Source organism: Aquila chrysaetos, chromosome Z (genome assembly GCF_900496995.4).
Source record: "Aquila chrysaetos chrysaetos chromosome Z, bAquChr1.4, whole genome shotgun sequence".
NCBI lineage: Eukaryota > Metazoa > Chordata > Aves > Accipitriformes > Accipitridae > Aquila > Aquila chrysaetos.
The window spans coordinates 71,316,289-71,339,559 of NC_044030.1; the positions used below are offsets into that span (position 1 = coordinate 71,316,289).

At 39.2% G+C, this 23,271-nt stretch overlaps 2 protein-coding genes and 1 long non-coding RNA gene across 5 annotated transcripts in view; 2 read left to right on the forward strand and 1 right to left on the reverse strand.

Moving 5' to 3' along the window:
* The window catches only part of PAIP1 (poly(A) binding protein interacting protein 1), a 28,694-nt gene extending 24,016 nt beyond the window's left edge, over positions 1 to 4,678 (forward strand). For all 3 annotated transcript variants that reach the window (XM_030004517.2, XM_030004518.2, XM_030004516.2), the window contains 4 exons: positions 142 to 259; positions 394 to 448; positions 1,037 to 1,130; positions 3,300 to 4,678. In XM_030004517.2, the coding sequence (XP_029860377.1) occupies positions 142 to 259; positions 394 to 448; positions 1,037 to 1,130; positions 3,300 to 3,393 (361 nt within the window). In that variant the 3' untranslated portion in view covers positions 3,394 to 4,678. The remainder of the gene's footprint in view (positions 1 to 141; positions 260 to 393; positions 449 to 1,036; positions 1,131 to 3,299) is intronic.
* Positions 4,679 to 4,973: 295 nt separating this feature from the next.
* Positions 4,974 to 8,343, reverse strand: LOC115336859. The gene is made up of 2 exons (XR_003921944.1): positions 8,140 to 8,343; positions 4,974 to 7,705 (listed from the first exon to the last, which is right to left on the reverse strand). It is a non-coding gene; the product is annotated as an uncharacterized LOC115336859 (long non-coding RNA).
* On the forward strand, positions 7,701 to 23,189 carry CZH5orf34 (chromosome Z C5orf34 homolog). The gene is given in 13 exon segments (XM_030004515.2): positions 7,701 to 8,006; positions 8,008 to 8,142; positions 8,495 to 8,584; positions 13,433 to 14,079; positions 14,676 to 14,771; positions 16,069 to 16,192; positions 17,073 to 17,164; positions 17,425 to 17,494; positions 17,800 to 17,970; positions 19,545 to 19,633; positions 20,358 to 20,450; positions 21,724 to 21,764; positions 22,553 to 23,189. Coding segments are annotated over 13 exon segments (1,902 nt in total). The 5' UTR covers positions 7,701 to 7,946; the 3' UTR covers positions 22,747 to 23,189.
* Positions 23,190 to 23,271: the final 82 nt, after the last annotated feature.

The window sequence follows — 23,271 nt, forward strand, 5'->3', positions numbered from 1 at the left end:
CTGGACCAAACTTTGTCCTGTTTAGAGCTTTTGGGGGGGGGGGAGCGGATTTCACTATCTAGTATTTGCAATATAAGAGAAGCCCAATTTCTTGCTTAGCACAAAACATTCTAACTTTTGTAGTGCTTCTCTTTATTTCAGAGATGTGAAACATACGCTTCTGAAACTAGTAGAACTGCGATCAAGTAACTGGGGTAGAGTTCATGGAACTTCTCCACATAGAGAAGCTACCCCTGAAAATGACCCAAACTATTTTATGGTAAGAATATACAGACACTTCAGTTCCTTAATTTAATGTGAATTTAATTTGATTTGTAGACAGTCACATTGCTGAAAACTACAAAGAGCTGTCTCTCTGAATGCATATAATTTTCTGTATGACTTTATTCTTAGAATGAACCAACATTTTACACTTCTGATGGTGTTCCTTTCACTGCAGCAGATCCAGGTACGTCACAAGCTTAGCATATGTGTCTTCTCAATCTTCTTTAAAAAGTTGTAATTAAGTTTATGTCCTGCTGAAGTACATGAAGTTGTTCTTCAAACGTCTGAAACTCATACAACTTAAAAAGCAAAAATTATGTCTGAATCCCTGGCTTTGTGTAACACATGCCTTATTCTGCATTAAGAGAAAGTAAATGTTTGAAATGGAGAATATGTATTTGAGTTCATAAGGTTCAGAAGAATTTGTGCCATAGTCCTCAGCACTTGATCTCTCCAGGAAGCCAGAAAACTTCAAGTCTTTGTCCATTGTTAGTAGCAAAAGGGTTTGTTTCTTCCTTGATTTCTTTGTTTTCTGTAATCTGAGCACAATGCAGCATGGCATCATTTGAGATAGACATCTGTGACTTTACCATTCTCTGGGAAGATGAGGTTGGTTGATGTCCTGAGAAAACGCTGTAGCAGGTGGTTTTTTCTATAACGTGTTTCATGCCATTTACCTTTCATTAAATAGGCTATTTTCAAACTGTATAGATGTATGTTAATTTAGAGGACTTGTCTTACATATTATTCAGTCTAATTTTTACTTTGCCAGATTACCAAGAAAAATACCAAGAGCTGCTTGAAAGAGAGGATTTCTTTCCAGATTATGAAGAAAATGGAACAGATCTATTGGCACCTGGAGATCTGTATGTTTTCTTTTTGAGTGATAGCTTTTTTTAATACTAGCTATTTTTACTGCAGACTTTGGAATCCAATATTGATAAAAAGGAAACTAAATAATATTATTTAGCTTTACAGTGGAATTTATGTATTTGGGGGTGTGTAAGCTGGTTTGTAATCACACAAGTTTGACAAAAATTTTATATTTATCCAGCTGAGTAAGGTAATTAAATTTCAGATATTTATGCACACATACAAACATACTCTTTTCTGCATCTAAAAAAAAAAAACTAAATTTGTAAGCAAAATGAAGCACCAGACCTTCAAGTGTTGGTAGTGAGGAAACCTGAATTCATTTGACTGATGCATACACACATCCTAGCTAGAAATGATTACAAAATTTTCAGTCTTTCAAAGGGGGAGGTTGTTAAGTTTCTCTCCTCAGGATAAGTACTATTCCCTCAATTAAATGGTTATTCAGTATTCCTGTAGAACAAGAAAAGCAACCTAATTGCAAAGGGGGAAGCAACAGATGGGAATGTAGTCTGAATTTCTGACACTGGTTTATAAGAATTGAATAGGAAAGCAGTAAAAGAAATATGGTCTAAAATAAATCGCTCTAAGTTTTATACTCACCTGGTTGAAGGAGGACTTTCAGATCATTATTTGATACCTAAGAACATATTTGGTGTTGTGTTCATGTGTGATAAGAATGCTGGCCTGCATTGATATTTTTGTCAGTAAATGAGAAAACTTTCAGAAACCTAGCTGAGGGGAGTGGCAAGAATTTCAGAAGATAAATTAAAGATGTCATCAGAAATCAACAAGCTCATATTGAGGGGGGAAAAAAAAGACCCATGTGAAACTCTGTGCTTAAAGAACAAATTAAATACAAAATGGAGACAGACAGCAGTTAAAAAAAAAAAAAAAAAAACAGCAAATCTGAAGAGTGACATGTGGAAGACTGTGAGTCAAACTTCATGCAAGGTGACTGTGGAACCTTCTTTGTTGAAGGCTTAAGAAAAGCCTAGACAAATGTATGCTGATCTTCTGTCAGCTATTTCTCATGACTGATGTCAGGGAGAAGGGTTCTGTGTTGAGTCTCTTCTCAAGTCTATGCTTCTACAAGAAGGAAGGAACAAATAAAATAAATGTGTAGACTGCTGCTTTAATGCACGATGCTGAAGACAAAATACTTCCCTTATTCTTCTGTATACTTCTGTAGCATTTACTGTGGTTTTGTGTGAAACAACATTTATGGCCTCTGTGTGGATGTGACATTCTGATTTCTTTGTTTGGGACTAAGGCACAGAAGGTGATAAACTGAGCATCTGAAATTAATGCACACTTTTTGAGAGTCAGTAGCTGCTGACTTTTTTTTTTTTTAAGGCCGTTTAGAATTACATACACTATCATGTTCAATCTACAACTCCGTTGTCCTAGTTTATGGTGATGAACACTCCAGTTGGACCAACAGAAAACAAGGAACACTCAAGTTACTTCCCAGTAGTTGTAGAGATAAAGCAAGCTGAAGTTATGCCCATCTGATAGCCTCCACTCTGTGCAATACTTATTACCATTAATGGGATCCAGTCTTTTCTGTGACCTAAATAAGACAGATCTTTTCCGGAAGACTGGTTACCATATCATAGAAGGTAATATAATGCAGATGCAATGGGGAGGTGAATTAAGGTTGCCCTCTTTCAGATATCAACAAATAGGAATGCAGGTTTTCTACATAAATATATTCTTTGACTAGTGTGCAACCAAGACAGTTGATGCAGTATTGAACTAGGATGTTGGCCAACCAAAAATTATGCTAATATGATGCTAATTATGTTTTTTGCAAATAGAACAAACAGTACAGATGCATTGTTAAATTTTGGGAAGCTTGGATTGCATTATTGCATTTGCTATCATCTCAAGAACTATTTCTGTCTTTTAAACTGTGGACAGCATAAGATGATTAAAATGGTGACAAATAATGTAGCTATTTGTACATATCTATGCTGCTTTGAGGTTTCTGTTTATTTATTTTCCTTGTACCCATGATTCTTTTCCTCTTCATCCCCTTTAAGAAAATGTCATAGTTAACTGTTATTTATAAAGCTGTGTTTTATGCTTGACATCTACATAAATTATGCTGAAAATCTGTACGTAAGCATAACATCTTCACTGAATTTTTTTTTTTTTAGGTATTTTGATTACATTGATGATGAGATGGATCCAGAAATTGAAGAAGCATTTGAGAAGTTCTGTCTAGAATCAGAACATAAGAGAAAACAGTGAGATGCTGCACACTAACATTAGCTTATTAAGCCAGTTTAGGTATGGTTAGAATACAGGGGGATATGAAACATTTGTACCAAAATAAGGAACTTGAGTTTCTCCAAGTACTAAAGGTATACAGTTTCCATGTTGTTTAACAGAATCTGCCAAAAATTGTAAACTTATGCCCTGTAACTTAAAATGTTGTGTATATATCATAGTTTATTTTATGTACAGGTATATGAACAATGTTTTGGCTGCAATAAAAATTATTTCAGAATTATCATAACTGAAATTAAAATTGACTGGGAACTGTCCCATAAAATTTGCCTTGAGAGAGAAAGGGGAGGAATAACTTGATTAAATTTAATTGCTTGCTTGCTTGTTCTAGTATATATTGGGATTTAATCATTCTTTTTACCAGGATACCTAGTTTTAGGTTTTGGTTTGTGGGGTTTGGGGGTTTGGGGTTTGTTGTTTTGTTGGGTTTTTTTTTTTTTTTTCTGTAGATCACAATCATGACAAGTGCTTTGTGAAGGTTTTGTTTTGTGGGGTTTTTTTTGTTTCATTTATTTCCTTTTTCTTCCTGTTCCAAAACCCATATGGGTGAGGTCCAGACTTTTTTTTTTTCTGGAATAAACATGTTATATGTTGATGTGTGAAAAAGCAAGCAGTAGTTTGGAAGTTGGGTGCTTTCTAGATCTTTGGCTCAGATAAGCTTACTTTCAACTTGTACAAGCAAGAATTATCCTTTAATTTGTCGTGTTCTTCAAGACTACATGAATATAGTTATGGTTTAACCCATGCTTCTCAAGAGTATGTGCAGTGCTCGATATATATCTCTTTTTTTTTTTATGTATCTAACATGTCTAACCTTCCGGCAACCCTTGTAACTTTCTCTATTCTTCTAATTTTATGTAGTTTGATTTAATTTTGTAGTTGGAGTGAATTCATATATTTCATGAATGTTAACATTCTGAACCCCATATAATCATGTTTGTTTTCTTAGTATGCTCCGTTGTTGTTGTTGCCAAACTCAGTTGTACTGTTTCCTGTTATCTGTTACTGGTTAGACTGAGTAGAACCCCTTACCAAAAACAAATGGAAATATTTCCGAAAAGCTGGCTACTATAAAGAACACGTTGTAAATACGCATGTAAATAATTCTGTTAATATTTTACTGTTACTTGTTTGGTTAAATAACTTGTGCATCTGCTAATAGAGTGAGCGCTGACTGTTTTCTGTGTGTTTATTTAACATACTTATTTAGGCTGGAGTTTTGGAAAATAAAATTTAATAAGCTCTGTTTCCTTTGGTATAATTTTACTACCTTGTCTTTTTGCTTTAAAAAAAAAAAACAATTTTTTTTTTTGGTCTTTCTTCTATCTCCCCTTCATCTAACACTTTTTTTTCTTTAAAGTACACAGTTGCAGAGAGTATTATCTCTTAATACTCATTGGGAAAAATAAAATTCATCAAAAGGCAATATGGTCATAGGAACTGTATTCACATTTCAAAGTCTCTAGACTAAAATCCAGAAACTAAAAAATTGAAAATTAAATTAGATTATGTTGACACATACATTCTGTTAACACTGAGCATACTTTTCATACAAAAATTTTAATTCAAATACAGGTCAGACTTCCTGCTGACTTCACAAGCAGATATCTTGGGGGAGACATACTTACTCAAAACTTAGCATCCCAAGAAACAAGCATTCATATATGCATTATCATAAACTAATAGTGTCTTCAAGGGATTCTGCTTTACATGTTTTAGTTTTGCATCTCTTGTAGTGTGTCTTTTTTTCTGTAAAGTAGCTGTCAGATTCCAGATGTATACTCTGTCAGCTGTGGAGACAGTATGTCTTACATGTAGGTAAGAAATACGCAAAGTCACCCTGTACAGACATGTTGGGAACTAGGAATTGTATATATGAAGCAATTCAGATCAAGGTTTGCAAAATAAGCTTTGTCCTCCACCAGAAATCCTGAAAAATCATGAAGTGAGACTTTTGTTTGAAGCGGTGGTGAAGTTTGTGGTCTCTGTACGTAGGGAGCTTTGCAAGAGCTTTAAGCCTATACTGCAATATGGAAAAATTGGTTTTAACTCTGTCCTACTGAGTAGAGAAGACAGAATAATTTTTGCCTTAAACAGTTAACAATCTTTCCTACTTGTCTGGATCTTACAGGAGTCTAATACAAATTAGTGATGGTGGAATGAGATGTGAGAGAGTGAAAGAAAGCAGGTTTCACACTGTCACAATCGCCATTTGCTGCTTGTCTGCCCGCTTTTAACTGCTGATAGTTCTGTGTATGATAGAGGTGAGCCTTGAGAGGTTTAAAGATGATTTCACTGGAATTTTAGCATTTACAGATTTCAAGTGCACTGTGTAAAAGTGTTTCTCATCTATAAGTTTCTGAACAGTACTTTGCAGATAAACAACCCTTCAAAAAGATTTATTTTCTTTGTAGCATAATGGTAAGCCTGTGAAGGCACAAAAGCATGGAATGCAAATGTTGGGAAGGGAAGCCACTCTTTAGCACTGGTTTGGAAAAGAAACATACTTTGCATTCAGATCAAAGCACATGACCAAGCTTCATGCATCAGAAGAAGTATCCACAGTATTTGCCACTCCTGACAAATCAATTGCGATTTAACAAAAATGTTTAGTATTTGAAAATGACACTTTGCTTAAAGAAATTTCAAACTGGGCTATAAAGAGGTGCCGCTTTGTGTGTGCGTTGCTTTTGAATGCGTGTCACCTTTTTCTCAGAAGTTTCCTTTCAAATCTTCGAAGAACTTCTTACTACTGGCCTTTTTTGTTTGGTTTTTTTAGGAAAACAGATGGTCACTGGGTTTTTGAATGTTGCTTTTAAGTGTAACTGTAGCACTACAGAAAGAAGCAACACTGCCTCAGCTATGTCAGGTATCACAAATTATGCATAGCTGGGGGTTTTTTGTTGGTTTTTTTTTAACTAGAATAATCCATTATGGCACAGAGTATTAGTGACACTCTGGTCTGTAATAATCATTTTTATTTTTTTCTGGGACAGTAATTCCTTACTATGTTCTGCCTTTCCTTCTTACTGTACAGAACTCATTCAATTATTGATTGCTCAAGTTTGAAAATTCTGACTGAATTATAGTTCCAATAATCTAGTTTATGCCTGTGTATCCTACTAGTTGATACAGGAACAGAAAATGACATTCTGGCCAAAAGTCAGGGAAGGTACTGCACTGTCTGTGAATTGCTGATTTGCCACCTCCAAGTCAGCCTACTTAATCTCCTTCCACAGTTCCTACGCTGAGGGTCCCGACCGTAGCGGTGAAGTTGCCAGCAAAATATGATGCATTGTCTGAAAATACTAAAAAGTAATAAAGGATTCATAATCCAAATACATACCTTGAACCTTTCTTCAGGAAAGTACTATGCAGAATAATACTCATTAGAAAGGGTATTGCAAATAGAACTAGATTTATTTTGATGCATGGCTGTGTCTGCAGCTACTTGACTGGATGTTGATCTACTCTCTCCTTTTGTGGAGAATGGAAAGCTGTACGGAACGCAGTTCTTCCCTGACAGCATACTGATCTGAGAAACGTGTGCCTCTGTTGCCAAGGAACGACTGTTACAGCTAGGTGAGACCGTAGGACCTAAGGTGGCCTGTACAGCAAAGGATCTTGAATTACACTTGCTTAGTGCTTTAAGCAGGAATTGGTAATGATTGGTCACTTAACTGTAATCTGCCGATCCACTTAAAGCAGCTTTGATTAAACTGTAAAGGGGGGGGGGGGGGGGTATGGGTGTATGTATCTTCCAAAAAGTCAACTAGGCATAGTTTTTGAATCGCCCCTTGGGAAATTAATCGTTGTCTACTCAGCCAGGGTTTCTGTGACCCAGTTCTAGACTTCCCTGCCCTGTGAGGGTGTGAATGTAAAGCAGCAGTCAGTCACCAGAGAACGACTGATCTGTCATCCGTCTTCGGGATGTGCGGTAGCTGGGCAGCCTGCCTTCGGTTCTGCCCCCCCCAAGCACCCCCTCGTTTTCCAGAGGCGCAGCCTTGGGGAGGCAGGGAAGGCACAAGCCCTCTCGCCCGGCCGCTGGCGCGCCGCATGGCGGGGGGAGGCAAGGCAGGAGGAGCGTGCCGGTGCTGCCGCAGCAGTTCTCCGGGTAGCCCTGCCCGCCGCCGGGGCACCTGCCGAAGGAGGTGTATCTTGAAGAAGCGCAGTTACAGTCAGTCAGGGCTTCTTCTGTAGTCTAGGCCTTCGTACTGCTCGCTTTCCTTTCTGGGGCAGGAAAAAAGGCATCGCTGCTTCCAGCAGATAAAAACTGGAAAAAAAAAAGGTTAAAAAGACAGGGTGCGTATTCCCATCTAGCTTGCCGTACAAACGTGCACCCGCATCAGGCCGCGTTTCCGGCCTGTTCCCCGCTAGCAGGAAGGCGAGCTCAGTTCACCCACCGGCGGGCGGCGGGAAGGAGGGCGGGAGGCCGCCCGGCGCCCCGCTCCGCCCCGCCCGGGCCTGCCGCCTCCTGCCGCTGCCCCGCCGTCGCGCCGCGGCCCTCCGGGGAGATGCAGCCCGAAAGGTTGATGGTGCTGTACGGGGACGACTCGGTGGAGGTGCGCTACGCGGGGGGGGTCCCGCCTGCTGCTGTCTCCTTGCGGCTGCGAGTACCTGTACGAAGCGGCGCCGCCCGCCGCGGCCCACCCCCTCCAGCCGGCGGCGACCACTCGGCAGCGGGTCGCCTTCGCCCTCAGTGCCTACAGGGTGGGTGGCGGGCAGGCGCTGACAGGCCCTGCGGGGAGGGATGCGGCTTCTGCGGCTGTGGGGGTTGCCGGTGGCGGCGAGTGCCCGGGCGGCCGCGGGGGAGGGCTCGGGCGGCCGCGGGGGGCATCGCCTCAGGCCGGTGACGGCCGGCAGCGCGGGGCCGGGGGGTGCCGATCCCCCTCTCCACAGCGAGAGCGGAGTCGCCGTTGCTCTGTGGAAAATGGAGGGGATTTCTTCGCCTCTGGTCCGGAAGAGAAGAGGAAATCGGCTTAAAGTCTTAGCGCTGCGTAGAAAAACTCGCGATATGAAGGGGTTGTGTTGTTCCGATCTGTTTTTCTTTGCGCTGCAATAGGAACAACTTCTACGCGCTCTGGACTTCCGGAACAAGTTTGCTTCTCGCCCGTACTTACCTTCACACGTTATACCCCCCGAAAGAAAAAAGGTGAGAATTACACGTGTAATGCTTTTGTGAAATAAACTTAAATTGGACTCGTGTGCCTTAACATGCCTGTGTATGAGCAGGCCTTGGAGATTGTCTGCAGAGTACAGTTTGGCTAATGCAGTGGCCAGCTTGACTAGAGTACCGCCATTTTAAATTACAGTTTTAACTGTTACTTACTCCTCCATTTAACACTGTCAGTCGGTATCACTACGTACTTGTGGTTTAACCGCAGCCAGCAGCTAAGCACCACGCAGCCGCTCACTCACTTCACCCCCACCCAGTGGGATGGGGGAGAGAATCTGGGGGGGGAGAAGTAAAACTCGTGGGTTGAGATAAGAACAGCTCAATTGGACAGAAAGGAAGACAATGATAACAATGATAAAATGACATTAATCATAATAATAATAATAAAAGGATTGGAATATACAAAACAAGTGATGCACAATGCAGTTGCTCACCACTCAGCAACTGATGCCCAGTTAGTTCCTGAGCAGCAATCCCCCCCTGGGCAACTCCCCCAGTTTATACACTAGATGTGACATCACATGGTATGGAATACCCCTTTCGCCAGTTTGGGTCAGCTGCCCTGGCTGTGTCTCCTCTCCCAACTTCTTGTGCCCCTCCAGCCTTCTTGCTGGCTGGGCATGAGAAGCTGAAAAATCCTTCAGTTAGTACAAACACTGCTTAGCAACAGCTGAAAAAATCAGTGCGTTATTAACATTATTCTCATACTGAACCCAAAACATAGCACTATACCAGCTGCTAGAAAGAAAAATGAACTCTACCCCAGCTGAAACCAGGACTGTATCCACCCCTTATTCCATACCGTTTACGTCATGCTCGAGTCCCATACTTTCCAATACATCCTAGTTAAGCACCATCACCTTTCCTGTCCTTTGAGAGATACAGAGAGAGAGAGAGAGATACACACATATATACACACACACAGAGATACCATTCCCTCAGTCTATGGGCCATCCCTATAAAATGTCCACTGAGTTCATTCAGTCCATGACTTTGGGCTCTGTCTGGCGTAACAGTCTATCTGGGCAGGAGGGATGGTGCGAAGTCCGCTCAGTGGGCAGAGCGGGATCGGGCTTCGGTGCGGTGCAGCGAGCTGGTGACATTGGGCACAGCAGGAGTATGGTGTGTACTGTTGGATTGTTGCATGCTGAAGGCAGTTCTGGTGCCATCACTACTGCGTTTCACTCAGTTTTATCAGAGTTCATTCTGGCTTAATCTAAGTGATTCTTCCTGTAATACCATTGATGCAGCGTCTAACAATTACAGTAATGATAACATCCAGTGGCAGGGTTATACTGCAATTAACATCATACAATTTAATTCATTGGCTATTCTCACCTAAAATCAAACCCCCTTGAGGCACACATTGGAGTTCCCCGTCCTTCCACAGCACCCACCAAGTGCACCCAGGTCCTTGAGCAAAAGTAATCGCACAAATGGGTTTGCCTTTGCCTGAGGCAGGAGTGACCCAGACTGTCTTCCCTAACATATTTTTTATGTGCACTACGGGGACTTTATCCCCTTCTACAGTAGGTAAAAGTTCTGACTGGGCAGGGCCACCCCGATTGGCAGGTCCTCTGGTGTTGACTAACCAGGGAGCTTTTGCTAAATGTGTATCCCAATGTTTGAAGGTTCCACCCCCCATTGCTCTCAGTGTAGTCTTTAACAGTCCATTGTATCATTTGATTTTCCTGGGGGCTGGTGCGTGATAGGGGATGGGATATACCCACTCAATGCCATGCTCTGTGGCCCGGTTGTCTATGAGGTTGTTTCAGAAATGAGTCCCGTTGTCCAACTCATTTCTTTCTGGGGTGCCGTGTCACCACAAGACTTGCTTTTCAAGGCCCAGGATAGTGTTTGGGGCGGTGGCATGGGCTATGTTTCCAGCCACCCGGTGGAAATGTAGCGCTTGCCTTGGTGGCTTTGTGGGAGTGTGATATAATTGATTTGCCAGGCCTTGGCATATTTATGTTTCAGCTATTGTCCTCCATACCACAGGAGCTTTAACTGCTTGGCTTGCTTGATTGCAGCACGTGTTTCACGTTCATGGATAACTTGTGCAACAGTGTCCATGGTCAAGTCCACCCCTCGATCACGAGTCCATCTACGTGTTGCATCTGTTCCCTGATGGCCTGAGGTGTCATGGGCCCACCGAGCCATAAATAATTCACCCTTATGTTGCCAGTCTGCATCCATCTGAGCCACTTCAGTCTTAGTGGCCTGGTCTACCTGCTGGTTGTTCTGATGTTCTTTAGTGGCCCAACTCTTGGGTACATGCGCATCTACGTGGCATACTTTTACAACCAATTCTCTAGCCAGGACGCAATATCTTGCCACAGAGCAGCAGCCCACATGGGTTTACCTCTGCGCTGCCAGTTGCTCTGCTTCTATTGCTGCAATCGCCCCCAAAGGGCACTTGCCACCATCCATGAGTCAGTACAGAAATAGAGTGCTGCCACTTTTCTCTTTCAGCAATGCCTAAAGCCAGCTGGATGGCTTTCACCTCTGCAAACTGACTCGATTCACCTTGTCCTTCAGCAGTTTCTGCAGCTTGTCATGTAGGACTCCATACAGCAGCCTTCCACCTCTAATGTTTTCCCATAGTGCGACAGGACCTGTCGGGGAATAGGGCATGTTGCCTCTCATTTTCTGGCAGGTTATTATACAGTCAGTCCTCTTCAGCATGCAACACCTTCTCCTCTGGAGATATTCCAAAATCTTTGCCTTCTGGCAGTGATCACTTCCAAAATTCCTGGGCAATTGGGGTTTCCTATGCGAGCCCGTTTTGTGAACAGTGCAACCCACTTACTCCACGTGGCATCAGTCGCATGATGTGTAGAGGAGACCGTCCCTTTGAACATCCAGCCCAGCACTGGCAGTTGGTGTGCTAAGAGGAGCTGTGTTTCAGTACCAGCCACTTCTGAGGCAGCTCGAACTCCTTCATATGCTGCCAGTTTCTCTTTTTCAGTTGGGAGTATAGCGAGCCTCAGATCCTCGATATCCCCGACTCCAAAACCCCAGGGGTCGGCCTTGGGTCTTCCCGGGTGCTTTCTGCCAGAGGCTCCAGGTAGGGCTGTTCTCCCTGGCTGCGGTATAGAGCAGTACCTGCCACAGGGGGTTGGATATTATATATTAATATATTCAGTGGCATGGTTATATCTTCTGTTTGTTCTTGTTCCTTTCCTAGAATTTTCAAACACTTCAATACACTGCTTAAACTGCTGCTCAGCATAGAGTATATTGTCATGGGACTGTCAGTCATAACACCAAGATCTTACTCGTGGGTGGTGGTAGTCAGCTCAAAGCCCATCCTTTTATAGGTAAAGTTAGGATTGCTTTTCCCCATTTATATCACATTATGTTTATCTAGACTGAATTTTTATCTGCAGCGTTATTGTCTGGCCACTTGATTTTTTTTTTTTTAGGGTCCTTTTGCAATTCTCCATGGTATATTTTCATCTTTAGTGCTCCAAATAACCTTCAGCAGACTTTCCCACCTTACTAATACACTAGGTGCTGCCATCTTTCATTTTTATTGGACTCCAGGCTTTTCCAGTGCTGGGCCAAAGTATAATTGGGGCTGAAACATAGGTGATTAAAGGTTAGTCAAATGAGGCAAAGCTGATTAAATTGAGATAAAGCAAATGATGAAAAGTGTGAATACTCATTTGCTAAGTTTTTTTCACACCTTATTTGAGACAGTTTGCATTTCTGTGTTTATTTGGGATCCAGTGCTTTACCTGGAGTCTTCAACTGAAAGCAGACTAAGGGTATTTTCTGTGTGGCGATCAGGTATAAGGACAATACAAAGAAAAATGCCTCATTTTAGTGCAGAACTTCTGCAGATGGCTAGAAAAGCATTCTGGATCTTGACAGAATGTTTATAGTTTCAGAAGGTGGTTAGTGCATTTTCTAAATTATAACTGTATCTTCTCTTTGGGCAAAGCTTTAATCTAGGGTTTGACATAGATGAAGTGCTTGTTTGGAGTAATTTGTTGAGAATGATCTGCTTCATTTTTGTAGAACGGGTAGCACAAGGGCATATGCTGTGAAAATGTTTTTGTTTGTTTTGAACAAAAGTGCTAATTGAACTAGCAGCCTGTACTTTAAGAGCAGTAAGATTAAGCTATTCTTTTGAGACTTTCCAAATGTTGTATTGTAAAAGTCTAAAATCTTTATTATATTTTAAATTCTTCTGCAGAAATACGTTTTATCCATATCATAGCAATAGCTGTGTAACTTAACCTGCGGTGCTGCAGGATTAAGTAAGATTACCCACGTAGCTGCAAAACATTTTCAATAAATTGCTGTGTGGGTAAGAATGCATAAACAGATGTCACATGCCATTTTACAGTGTTATTTTAATTTTATAAATAAAGAGAAGATTTCAGAGTACATGGGGGTTTAATCTAGACCATTTTAATGTGGGCTTTCCATGAAGTCTACTGATAACTGATAGGATCAAAATAATTCAGGCCTTCTCTTCAGTGTTTCTTGAGAAGCAGTTGGAAACAGAAGTATCTACTGTCTGTGGGCCGTCATGCCTGATCAGCTGGCCATGGACCTTAGTAGTTTATGAATGCATATTAAATTAAAACATTATGGCTAGATAGAACTCCATTAGTACAGGAGAAAGCAGACATGAAGGTCAGATACTTTGCTTCATCTTGAGTTCACGTATGCAAATAAATACAAAGTTTCTTGCCATACATCGCCTTGCAGAAGGACTGAATTCATCATTTAAATGTAAATGCTCCATTGCAATTTCTGGGAAGCAGGTCATTTTTATCTTGGCACACATTCCAATCCTTTTTCTTGTATTAGATTCTTTTCAGTGATATCTTAGAAGTTAGATGGCCTGACCCTACTACGGCTGATCTGACAAGATTTATAGACAATGGCAGTGTGAAGATCTCGTCAGTAGATGGTTATGCTCACCTTTACCTGTCAGAATTGCGGCAAGAATTTACAGTGGAGTTCTTATGCAAAGTCAGCCAGTCATCTGCAGCATCTTTACGCTCCTCTCAAAAGAAGAGCGACTATCAAACCGGAGATCAGTATGGAAAATCAAGTAAAAAATCTGTTGCAGAAGTGTCATTGAAACAAATGAGAACAGAGAATAAGAAGAACAAACATGGTTGCGCTGAAGGTAAATGCAGAGAACCAACCATAGCAGAAGACCAAAAAGACAGAGATGGAGTCCCTTTGTTCTACACAAATTGTTCTTCTGAATACACATGGGTTACACAGCGTTGGTCTGTTTCCTCCTACCCAGAAGAATGGAAATACCCTTTGTTCTTGGCACTAATGTGCTGTAAGTTACATACTGTTAAGAATGTAATGAAGACACATGAGAAAAACAACCATACATCTATAGGAGCTGATGTTTTAATAGACCCTGAAACACGTGAAAGGGTTTCTTGTTTACCTACAGCTTTGCCACTCAGCTGCAGAGCCCCACATTTACACAGGTAATTTAAGCTGTTTACTTGGTAGTTGTTAACATATGTTTTACAATTCTGCAATTTGAAACCTCAACCTCTAGCAAAATAACTGAATTCTAGCTATAAAAATTTTAAAAATTACTATAGTATTCTTTTTTTTAAGGAACTTTTTGAAACATGAAATCTGTGAAATCAACATTCTGTATCCTAATGTAATGAATATATCATAAGTAGTCCAGAGAAAATACATTTTATTTTCTGACATGCTGTATAAATATGTAAGTGAAAAAGAGAATACTGAAAAAAGAACACAGGTTTTGGGTTGGTTTGGGTTTGGGGTTTTTTTTTTCATTTTTGAGACGATAATACTTCTGAGGTGGGCCAGTGGCATACATTCTCTGTCAGCAGCACTAAAAATAATCAAAAAAACCTTTGCAGGTTTGAGAAAACTAATTTGGTAACTAATGTGGATAACTAAGGAATCAGAGGACTCTGAAAATATGTGGCCTGTTCTTCTTTGAATAGGTGTGCATGCATCTGTTTTTGGTACAGAAATGATTACTAGCACACAAAAAAACTCCAGACCTTTGGACTTACTGAAGCTTTTACTGTATTTTATACAGGTGGACTTTCTGTGACTTCTTTCAGAATCAAGGTACTGAAAAGTATTCCTGCCCTCAGCTAATTCAAATTGTATGGTGCCAGGGTGTTTTGTATAGGTATGTAGGAGATCATGTGTTTCATCTTTGGAAGACTTCATTTGTATGGGAATTAAGCTTTAAGATGAAATGTCTTACTTTGTCCCCTTCTCACTCTTTGAGAAATTGTATACAATCTTCATATAAGAATCTGTCCATTTCTGCTCTTTGTTCATTGGACTTCAAATTTTCTAGTACATTATTTTTCCAGGTCTGAAAGTGAGTACATCTGAAACAGTCTGAAATCATATTTAAGGCTTTTAAAGCAGTGATCTGATTGTCTGATTTCTTAAAGGTTTACTGGGCAGCTGGAGCTCCCACAGACTTCACTGACAATTACGGGGCTTGGTTTCTTTGCAAATTACATTGCTCCTTTTGATGCCGAAGATTTCATGCTTTAGAAATGCTTGTCTTGGTGACCTACATAATTCGCATGTTGCAGGCAGCTAAACTGTGGATTTTCCTGGCAAATCACCTTGTCCCTATGGTTAAAAAAAAAAAAAAAAAGACCTTTTAAAAAATTGCCCGTTCAAATCTCTTATACAAACTTTGAAAATGCTACAGTTGCTATCAGCATCTGAAAGTTTTTGACAGAAGCATAATCAGCCTTTAAAGCTTTAATCTTTCTGCCCAATGTTCTTCATTTTTCTCAGTGTAATTCTTAAATTTTAATCTCATCTGAACAAAATGTTTAGCAGCTCTTCAGTACTATACCTCATTTCTTTGGAAGTATGGTGAGTAGCCATACTTCGACTTCTAAGTCCCATTATCAAAGTCCAGGCATGTAATCACAGAGTTGCAGAATTGGGTCGTTAAATGGATTTTAGGCTCCAAGATACTGTATGATCACAAGTAAGAGACCCTTGATCTTTGTGAAAAACACACAGCTGCAGTGGAATTTAAGACCTTCAGGTTGTTCAAGAATCATCAGTCTGACAGTGCTCTGTGTACACTAGGTAGGGCTGGTCCACTAAAAAAATTGGATTTTTCTCTTTAGAATCACTAAATTTTGTGGTCAGTGGAATGAGCAGCTCCTGTGAGATGTTTACCTCAACACAAAAAAAAACTTTCCTTAGCTTGTTTAACTCCCACCCCCCATGGACACAGGCAAACAAAGAGCCTGGTAATGCTATCTTCTGTGTTAAAAGAAGTGATTGGTACACCCTACCATTTGTGGAACAGTATAAAGTTTTTCATGTGAGGGTTGTGTTGAAAATGTGTTTCTGCTTAGTGCTTTCTTCAGGTGTACTAACCTGTTTTGCTTGTCCAGTGACACAGCATTATGAATACTTGTTAAAAATCTTGTTATTTCTTTTAGATTTATCCATGATAGGACAAACATCACAGAAATTTATCCTGGTGATGACTCATTTTTCAAGTCAGAGGGAGCATTTTTGGGAAACTATTTCATACATTATGCAATCCAAAAAGGAACAAAAAAGGTATAAAGCTATAAAACTATTTTAAAATATGTTCCAAATTCCTTAAAGTTAGCAGTTTTCTTAGTTTTAAGACATTTGGCTATGCAGTCTATACTGAAGTCCCTACATTGGTAATTACTATAATGACTGAATCAAGCAATCAGTTGTACAAAAAAAGAGATTATTCTTTCTGTTTCAGAATGTATTTTTGTAAATTATAGACAAAATAAATTTTATTCACTGTAACATTTATTTCACAAGCTCAAGTATGTACTGCAGTAAGATTCTACAGTAACCATTTCTCACTAATTTAGAAGAGAAGTTTAGTCTTTAATATATGGATTAGAGTTTAATCTTTATGTCCTTGGAAGTGTTTTCTTTTTTACGGTATGGAGACAGAACCTAGAAGATGCAGGTTCTGTTCTGGCTTTGCCACAGACCAGCTGTTCTGTGCTGGAGAAATGGGTTTGCATCTCTGTGTCTGTCTATTGTTAAGTTTCCCCAGAGAAGAGATCCTCTCACGTGCTTATGCAGTGCTTTGTATTTTTAAAGCAGAGTTAAGGGTCAACTCTGTACCCTTCAAACTTAGCCTTTAACTTGTAGTCAAACGTAGTTACTCAGTAAAAAACTACAGTCTACTCTCTGATAAGAGAACTTCTTCGTCCATACTGAGTGCACAGAAATGGTGCATGTTTGTTTCCACAGAATTAGGCTTAAACGATACAGCTGCGTGTTTTTTTACTTTTCAAGGAGATATTTATCTGTGTTCTGGGACAAATTTAAATGTGATTATAGTTGCTTTCTGGGAGGTCAGAAATTTAATTATCTTGCAAGCTTTTAATACTGTTTTCATGCTACAGTGCCTGTATCTAACTCATCACCTTTCTGCTCTTCACTGCAGAGAGAAGAAAAGATGTATTCAGTAAACAGCCTACCTCCTGATGTACCAGGAAATCCATACTCTATATCCTCTGTTGTTACTCAGGCAACCAAGTAACTTTGCTCTACTTTATCTTTGTTACATTAATTCCTCTGACTTTGAATGGACAGTGGTTAAAATTACACATAATACTTATTATGACAAGTATAAAAAGCATAAAAGTATAAAGTGTATATATATATATAAAGTGTAAAAATTAAAGGAATTTATATTAGTACTGAGGATGTCTGTAAACTTACAGAACAAAGGTCACAACTGTTTAAGTGACACAGTAAGTATGAAATGCTTAATATTTTGTTTATTTTCTCCTCAGAATACTTCAGTACTGCTACAAGACTAAACTATCGTTAACTCATAACTATTACCTCTGCTGCTGGAAAATGGTATGTAGCTGAAGATTTATAAATCTTTCAGTGTTATAAGGATGATTATACAGGCTATAGGGAATAGGACCTAATCTAGAGGGAAGAATGGTGAGTATATCCTTAAAGATCATAAGGTATATATTTGGGAACCAAAAGCATGCAGTGTAAAGGTATATTTGTGAAGCAGAAAGCAATTACGTGATAAAGAGAGCTGGTTGTGGTCTGGAAAAACAAGTGAATTGAAAATCTGGGAGAGATACAAACAGCTGTAATGATGTAAGTAACCTTTCCTCAAGTTTTTAATGCTATTTGTTTGGTTCTAGGTGCCTGAGACAGATGGGCGAGAAATGTTGCCAGTTCTGCTGTATGAAAAGGTTATTCCCAGCATAGGAAGACTCATTGTGTACTCAGATCATAAAGTCCATACTGCTTTTTGGGATGGGATGACCTTGAATATGGTCTGGGATTTCAGCTCTTCCTGTAGTAAGATCCAGGTAACTCATGAGTTAGGGGAATGACTATTCTTAAAACTCTTCATGAAAAAGTGTTACTAGGAAACTAATGAGGAAATGAAAGAAAAATTTTGCGGCCTATAAAATATAAACTGCAGAGTTTCTGCTGTGGCTTACTCTTGAGCTTGTATAGTAGTCTAAATGAAAATAGGAACTATCCACAAATACCACTGTTAATTTATTGCCAGTATTTTAACCAGAAATTAGGAGGAAAAATATTTTAGTGCATAACTGATGCCTCGAGAGGCAAATGAAGCTTTATGCTTTTAAGAAGTCACTCATTTGATCAGAGAAGGGAGTATTTGTTTTTTATTTCAAATTATGTGTAATTGAGCAAATGGATAGTGAGAAATTAATTGGAAAAGTGACGTTGCGCATATGGTATTCCATATACATTTTGAAATATACTTAATATAGAAGTAAAAAGATAACGTTGATTTTTGCAAAATGGCACTACAGAGAAAATTATGTGAGTGTGGGATTCAAGGTTGACTGCTGAGACTTTTAGCTTCTGTTAAAGAAGCGGAGTTTGGGCTGGGCGTCGGGTGTTAGTCACTCCATGGTTTGAACCCTAGGTTTCCTGAAGCAGAGTCTCAGGCACTGAATCTCATAAAAATAAATAATTTAATAGAGTGGTACAGCAGCAGGAACAGCTCAAGCTGGGTGCCTCTAGGGAGGGACCCTGAACAAAGAAATCCCTGGGCAATTATACCCTTACAGACTATGCATCCACCCTCCATGCAATCTCCACGTGCCTTTCATGTGACCTTTGGTCCAGTAGTGATTCTGGCCTGACACCTTCTGTCTGCTTACTGGCCCTCACTGTCTCCAGGCAAGCCGTTATCTTGTCTAGTTGCAGCTACTTTTGATGGTAGTACCCTCCTTATCCTCTGGTTTGTGCTGGCTCTGAAGGCCATATCTTGCTTGAATAGTTACAAATTCAGTACAAGTTCAGCAAATCTGTGTGAAAGTTTGCAGCTTGTGGCCTAAGTCTTCAGCAAATCTACCTACTCATGCCAAGTAAGTGAACAGCATTCTAAATCACACAACATCACAAGTCTACACAGTTCATTCTGTTTAAAACTTACTTATTTAAGCTGAACAACTAATATTTCTTAACAGTGTATTTGCTTATTACCCTAAGGTGACAAGACACAGAAAAGATGTTAAAATATCTGAGGGTATCTCTGTTATTAACAACATAAATATGATCGTCCATGTGTCAAAAGATACAGTATAACTTCCTGATGTGAGCTAACTGAAATCTGTATACTCACTCATGATAAAAAGAGGAGGAACTGAAAATTCTACAGGTTTGGAAACGTTGCTACACACTTTTAGAAATAATTTATTCTTGAATAGCACAAAATGAGTGTTGGGGCCATGCCAGGTGTTCTCCCCCCCCCCCCCCCCCAAATTCTACCCTTACCAAAACACAAACTTTTAAGTGTTTAAAGTGGAATGTTCATAGACACTTAATTCTTAAATTGACATACTATATTTGCTTTTTTTTTCTGCAGCAGAAAATTAGTACTTGTAATTTTTTTTCTTCTAAGGTAAATGAAGATGTAGGCTGGTGTAAGTTAACTAATCCTGATGGGGTACAGCAGCTAATAAAAATAAGTCATCCTGGAATCTATGAAAGGTATAAGTAATTCAAACAATTTAAAGTTAAATATAAAAGAATTCTGTACAAATCCTTTTATATGAAGAAATGCTATTTCCTGAAAATATATTGAGGGGGGAAACCAAACACCTAGTGATAAAAGCTCCATCTTACATCTGGCAAAGATTAAGGACCTGCATGACTCAGGGCCACTGCATCTGTTGTTCCATTGTAACAGTAATGTCTTTTTAGAAAAATAACTAGAGCTGCAACTTGGCACTGACATCAGTGGATAAGAAAAAAATAATCTTTGTCCTATATAGAGCTGGTACATAGAACTGGATAGCACTTTATCCAATTTTGCTTTATTACAGATACTGACCTCTGCCTGCAGATTGCTTTCTCTAATCTGCTTGCTGTAATTACAGCCTCATTATGGGAATCATCAGAAGCTTACTGTGCTGCATTTTAGCAAGCAGATATTCACAAACAAAAAGTAACATTTGTACACTATTCATTAGAAATCATACAGCTTTGTTATAAATTTCTGCAACTGCATAGATTTAAATATGAAGGAGATTCTAGACAAAAAGTGGGCATCAAAAAATGGCAAGGAAACAGAGAAAAAGCTAGATTTTGAATCATGGCTTCTTTCTTTCTGATCGACGTTTATTCTTAATGCCTTCAGGTTTTTTGCTTGAATTAATAGACTGTATTTCTCACACAAATAACTGCTTTTTTGTGAATTTTCATGTGAACATAGGTACATCAGAACAGCAATAGAGTGGTGCAGAAGTTTGAATGAAAGAAAGGAGATTCCTGAATATACTGCACACTCTGCAACTGAAGAAAATTGGTATTCATCTTTATCCTAAGTAATTGACTACAAATAATGTTGAAAGTAAAATTCAAAATAACTATAAACTGTGAATTTTATAGACTGCATTTCCTAAGCATCAAAAATGAAAACTGTAAGTCCATTTATTTTGTTTGGTTTCATATTTTTCTTTCAGTTTTTAAAATGTTAGGTAAGTTGAGTTCTAGGTGAAGTTTGTTTCGTGGCGCTTCTGCCTGCCTTACTTAAAAATCAGAATTATGGTGACTGCGAAAGGAGAATTAATGTTATAGAGAGTTATTTTGCAAAGTGGAAAAAGAGAAACTAGTCTAAGAAAGGCGTCTTTTAACAGAACACCAAGCAGTTCACACTAGTACTTGGGTGTAGAGAAATTCCATGCGGGGATGGACGACAGGACACCAATATGATGATCAAAGTCGGCAGTTTATTAGTCATAGCTGATTATTCTTATACTATTCTCTAAGTTCCTTAAAAGCTCTGATTGGTTGCTGCATGCAAGCTTATAGTGTCCATGCGCATAATTGGTTATACTAACTCTGTACACACGCATAAACATAGGACATAATTGGTTATATCAACTAAAACATGCGAGACTTGTCTCAATCTAATTGGTCAAGGTAAACTGCCGAATTGAGGTTCTTTGTGCCAGGTTCCCTTTATTGTGGAATGCGCACCTGTGTTCTTCTAATTGGTATCTTTCTTTTTTTGTCTTCTTGTTTATTCTGTTCAAGGCCTTCTAAAGGCATCTAGAATGCTCTTGCAACCGTTAGGTAAATATGTTCCCACACTTGGGACTGCTAAGTGACACTTGTATCTCTTGCTAATATATTTGTCCTTTTTAATACATGGTACTGACCAAAGGTCTACTGACATCTTATAGAAACATATTCAGGTATTAAAAATGTGTTAATTGAAATCGATTACACTTGCATTTGTTATTCAAATTATAGCAGATTAAGTAGCTGATGAAATGAAAATTATGTCTATATTTATACATACATCTATACATACAGCTATACATTATCTATACATACAGCAAAGAGACTATTCTTAGAGCAGAGCCCTGATTTTTGGAAACACAAATGATTGACAAATGGCAGCCATTGACTAGTGGTATGAAAGACAAAAATTAAGCATTTTTTTCACTTGGATTTTGCTCATCTAATTTTCAGTATTGCTGGAAACTATTAAAAATTTAAAACTGAAGTAGAAAATACATTTGAGAACCTTTTATAGTACTAAATCGTTTAATAATCTTTATTTTCTTGGACAGGTCTGCTGATGTTGAGCTTGAAAAAATACAGAGATTTAACTGTATCCTTTTGAAAGCTGTAAAGATTTTTCACTTTTATATTCTGTTGTTCATCTGCATATTCAAATCTGCATTTTAGATCATGAAAGGCTCTCTATCCTGTTCTCACCTTCTTCTACTGTCTTACCCACTTCTTAAAATTACCTTTTTAAGCCATTTTTTGTTTTCTTATTTATCATTTTTGTTTTATCATTTATCTTGTTCAACTTCTGCATCACAGCACCAGAAACAAAAGCAGTGGCAGACTACAAAAGTAAAATAAAAAATCACCAAAAAAAGGAAGCCCTTTAATGGGTATTGCATTAGTTTTGCTAACGCTCATCTGCTGATCTGTTCTTGAAAGAGGGATGATGCAGTTGCTTTTGGGCTTATTGTTGCAGTACAATACCTTTCTGTTTATTGACTACCTCAGTATTGTTCCATTGGGTTCAGCCAGCTCAAAAAACTATGCTGTGCTGCATGTGCTTAAAGCCACTCTGTAATTGTCTTTAAGCCAATGTTCAATTTTATTAGCATGAAAAGTGCATGCTGTTGAACTGTGCAGTGTGACGTCAGATAGCTTCCTTTTTAAAGTTAACTTTTGGATAAATTGAAGTCTTAGTTCAAGACATTTTCTACAAATGTTGTAGACATTTTAAGTAATACAGCCTTTTATTTTTTTGCTTTATGTAATTACCAGGCTGTGAAATGTGAGACTTTGCAGTGCAGAATGATGAATACAAATGTAGAGAAGTATTTTTCTCATTAGGAGAAAGAGTTTGATATTTTTTCCTTAACAAAACAACACTAGTTTTATTGGATAATAGCAATGTTCTGGAAAGGTCATCTGCTGCAAAAAACAATCCACCTGGTATTACTGTCAGAAAAACAGAAAAAGGGAGTGAGCCAGAAGAAATCAGTGAAGGGGGTGTCTTGGAGGCTTTGGAAAAAACTTCTAAAGTAATTCAGGATATTGAATCTCTGCTTGCAGCTTCTAGGAAGTGAAGCCTCATAGCATGTGAAGACCTGTGCTCCTCCGTACCTTCACAGGAGCTGTCCCAGCTATGTCTGAGGAGGCTTAGAGGTGCAAGAGGGATGGAGGCTGAAGGCAGAGTGATAAGGTGCCATTGTTAACACCTCAGCAGATCAACAAAGTCTCTCAGTTGCTATTGTAATACCAGAGTTTTGTGTATTGTGGGTAGGCAAAAAGAACAGGTGAAATAATAGAGCACAGCTGTATAAATACATCAGGGCTGACCTGACAGTGCTGCTTTTAAATGTGTGGGTGTCTGTTTGAATCGTTTAATTTTACGGAGGATTGCGCAAGCAACTTAGTTAACTGCTCAAGCGAGGAGGGTAGGGATAAGCAGTTTTTAACCATAAAAATGTGCTTCTGTTCAGAAGCTTACACCAAGTAGTCCAGTATTGAATAAAAAGTTTCGCAAACACTTTCTACTCTACTGTTCTGCAGTAAATAAATATTTATTTAAAGCGTCTCCAGCCCCTTCCGTCACTTGGTGGCGCACCGTA